This window comes from Chlorocebus sabaeus, chromosome 10, assembly GCF_047675955.1.
Source record: "Chlorocebus sabaeus isolate Y175 chromosome 10, mChlSab1.0.hap1, whole genome shotgun sequence".
NCBI classification, from domain to species: domain Eukaryota; kingdom Metazoa; phylum Chordata; class Mammalia; order Primates; family Cercopithecidae; genus Chlorocebus; species Chlorocebus sabaeus.
The window spans coordinates 18,015,478-18,018,862 of NC_132913.1; the positions used below are offsets into that span (position 1 = coordinate 18,015,478).

Below are 3,385 nucleotides of genomic sequence, written 5' to 3' on the forward strand. Positions count from 1 at the left end.
GAAGGGGGCTCCCAGGGCAGCAGTGGACGTGGGGGCAGGGCGGGCGAGGGGAAGTTTTTCTTTCTCCCAGCTGGGGAGGGCTCGCCAGCTTCCCCGGGGCTGCACCTCCTGGGACAGCCTCGGGTTGGAGCGCCGCTGCTGGCTCTGCGGCGGCCGCCTGGGTGACGGAGGGTGGGGCGGGGGTGGGTCGCTAGTAGCTCGGGAGCCGAGATCTGATTTCAGCGACCATGCCTATGTGCTGAGTCAAACCCCGCCGCTGGGCTGGGTCTGCAGCGGGGCCACTGAGCGTAATCCGCTGTGGTTAATGATTAATCACTAACCAACCCGCCTCCCGCAGCTCGGGTGGACCGGGTCGCTCAAGTGCCGACAGCTGGAAAGGAAGGGGAGGGCTGCCAGGCAGAGCGCGCCCTAGGCGAAGAGGGGCAGAGGCTAGCGCCAGGGGCTGCTGGTCTCACTTCCAGCAAGCCAGTTTAGAACGTTCTTCCTCTGCCCTCTCCCCACCTCGCCCCCGCTACATACACTCCCACACCCCAACACCCAGGCGCCTCCTGGGCCTCTCCCAGGTTGGGCTGCTCCAGGAAGTTTTCATGAAAGCAACTGCAGGAGAACTCGAGTGAGATAAAGTCGTGCGCCCACGCAGGTGAGTTTGCAGCCAAGAATTCTGGGCTCTGCTGGGAGGAGAAAGGGAAGTTGAGGAAGTCTTTGGACCTGGTAGCCTGGTGCTCTTTCTCATGGCTTCACCCAGCCGCCCCGGCAGTGACTGCTCCCATGTCATTGATCACAGTCATGTTCCCGAGTTTGAGGTGGCCACCTGGATCAAAGTCACCCTTATCCTGGTGTACCTGGTCATCTTCGTGATGGGCCTTCTGGGGAACAGCGTCACCATTCGGGTCACCCAGGTGCTACAGAAGAAAGGATACTTGCAGAAGGAGGTGACGGACCACATGGTGAGTTTGGCTTGCTCGGACATCTTAGTGTTCCTCATCGGCATGCCCATGGAGTTCTACAGCATCATCTGGAACCCCCTGACCACGCCCAGCTACACCGTGTCCTGCAAGCTGCACACTTTCCTCTTCGAGGCCTGCAGCTACGCCACGCTGCTGCACGTGCTGACGCTCAGCTTTGAGCGCTACATCGCCATCTGTCACCCCTTCAGGTACAAGGCTGTGTCGGGACCTTGCCAGGTGAAGCTGCTGATTGGCTTCGTCTGGGTCACCTCCGCCCTGGTGGCATTGCCCTTGCTGTTTGCCATGGGTACGGAGTACCCCCTGGTGAACGTGCCCAACCACCGGGGTCTCACTTGCAACCGCTCCCGCACCCGCCACCATGAGCAGCCCGAGACCTCCAATATGTCCATCTGTACCAACCTCTCCAGCCGCTGGACCGTGTTCCAGTCCAGCATCTTTGGCGCCTTCGTGGTCTACCTCGTGGTCCTGCTCTCCGTAGCCTTCATGTGCTGGAACATGATGCAGGTGCTTATGAAAAGCCAGAAGGGCACGCTGGCCGGGAGCGCGCAGCCGCCGCAGCTGAGGAAGTCCGAGAGCGCAGAGAGCAGGACCGCCAGGAGGCAGACCATCATCTTCCTGAGTGAGTCCCAGGCCGGGGGCAACGCGTGAGCAGCTTCCCAACCTTCCCCCCGACCCGTGCCGCTGTTTGTGGCTCTCTCCAGGGGAAGGCTTGCCCTAGAATTGCACACTTCAGTTCACTGAGCTGGAAGAGTCTGTAGCAGAATGAGGGCATTGCTCTGGGTCTCTGGGTGTTTCTTCTCTGTGTTTTGGGGATTCATGGTAGGTTATGGTGAAAAGGGCACTAGACCAGAACTCAGAAGGTCTGGGTGTATTCCAGAACATCACTGCTATGACCTTTGGGAAGTCACAAAAAAATCTTCGGTAAAATGGGAACAATAATACTAGAGAATATGAGGGACAAATTAGGTAATGCAGGAGAGGTGAAAGTCCTTTGCAAAAGACCAAGTTCTGCAGAGATAAAGGGAACCGTCTTATCTAGCTCTGTCTTTTATCGGGGGAAGCCTTTCTTGTTCAATTAACTTTTGTTCCCATTTTTCTCCTCCTTTGGAGAAAGCAGGCTGTGAGCGACACACACTCTCCGGCGGCTATTTTATTCCTTGGAGCCTGTCCTACCCAATCTTAAGACATGGGAGCTCTCAGCACTCCCCAGGGCTTGTGTTTCTGCCACTAGTGAGTCTGCTCCTTACCAGACCAGAGCAACTTGGCAGGACAGCCTGTTTATCTGATCCAGAAAATCTGGCTTCACCGATTCCTAGGATTTGAATAGTCTCCTCACAGACCCAATTCTTAGGCTTGCTTTCTAAACTTTTGTTGTGATACAAGTATTTAAAGTTGAGGCCTTGTCTATTTAAAGAGAGCCCATAGGTCTGTTGACCCCAGAGCCTTCAGAAAAGGGGCCTAGTCGCTGGGAGACAAGGCTTTAATGGAGACACATGAAATGTGTGTGAGCAAAGGGTTTTAAAATATATTTTTTAGCAGAAACAATAAAAAGGGTGTATTGTGGGTGTGTGAGTGTGAGTCAAGAAGGAATAGCTCTAACAAACGTTTCCCTTCTTCCCTCTTCCCTGTCGCCTGTGGCATCAGGAGAAGGAATAAATCATGATGCTGTTTGTTTTGGTGTGGGCAACTGGGCAGCAGGTTCCAGGGACAGGAGGTAGACATGAGAAAGAGTTGGAAGGCACTTGGAGAGTGATGGAAAGACCTGGGTCTTGTCTCAGACCAACCCCTGGCTTCTCGTGTGTCACTAATTGTTAAAAGTTTAGGGTCTAATTTTAAACCCTCTTTATTCAATTTGAAATAATTGCCCTAATGAATTTCAAAGTACTCAGAGGCAGCCATGGATAAAGTGGATGGTGTCCCTGCCTTGTGCCCCCAGGGAAGTGGGCTTTGAGAGCTGTGGCAGGGGCTGTGGCAGGTGACCAGCTGACTTGACTTTACTCTGTGTCTGTGCAAAATGAGAATATTCGGATGCTACTCCGCTTAGGGGCTGTGCCAGGTGACCAATATTTCCATCTTCTAGAGGAGGAATTTGAGACTTAGAGAAGACCTAGTTCAGAATCACCTAAGTGCAGCTCCGAGAGTCCCACTCTGCTTTTCAGGGCAGGGAAATACGTGTCTGTCTGTGACTTTCACAGGCATGTGGTGAAAGGAAAATGAAACAAGGCGGGACTTTGACAAGCGTAGGTGAGCCTGGTGGTGCTGCTGCCTCTTAGGGCCCAGCCATTCTGGAAGCTGGAGTAGGTAACATGATCTTGGGACGTGGGAAGGGTACCCAACTCAGTGTATCACCCACTGGCTGTTACCACTCAAAATATTACAGGAAAGAATGGACATTGTATTTGCTTAAAGCTTGAATG

General features: G+C 53.7%; 1 protein-coding gene across 1 annotated transcript; it reads left to right on the forward strand.

Annotated features, from left to right (window-relative positions):
• Window positions 1-205: 205 nt before the first annotated feature.
• Window positions 206-1,616, forward strand: LOC103216964 (G-protein coupled receptor 39). Its single transcript, XM_073020244.1, has one exon. It carries the CDS (start codon window positions 732-734, stop codon window positions 1,614-1,616), a length of 885 nt encoding a protein of 294 aa, XP_072876345.1. The 5' UTR covers window positions 206-731.
• The last annotated feature ends 1,769 nt before the right edge of the window (window positions 1,617-3,385 follow it).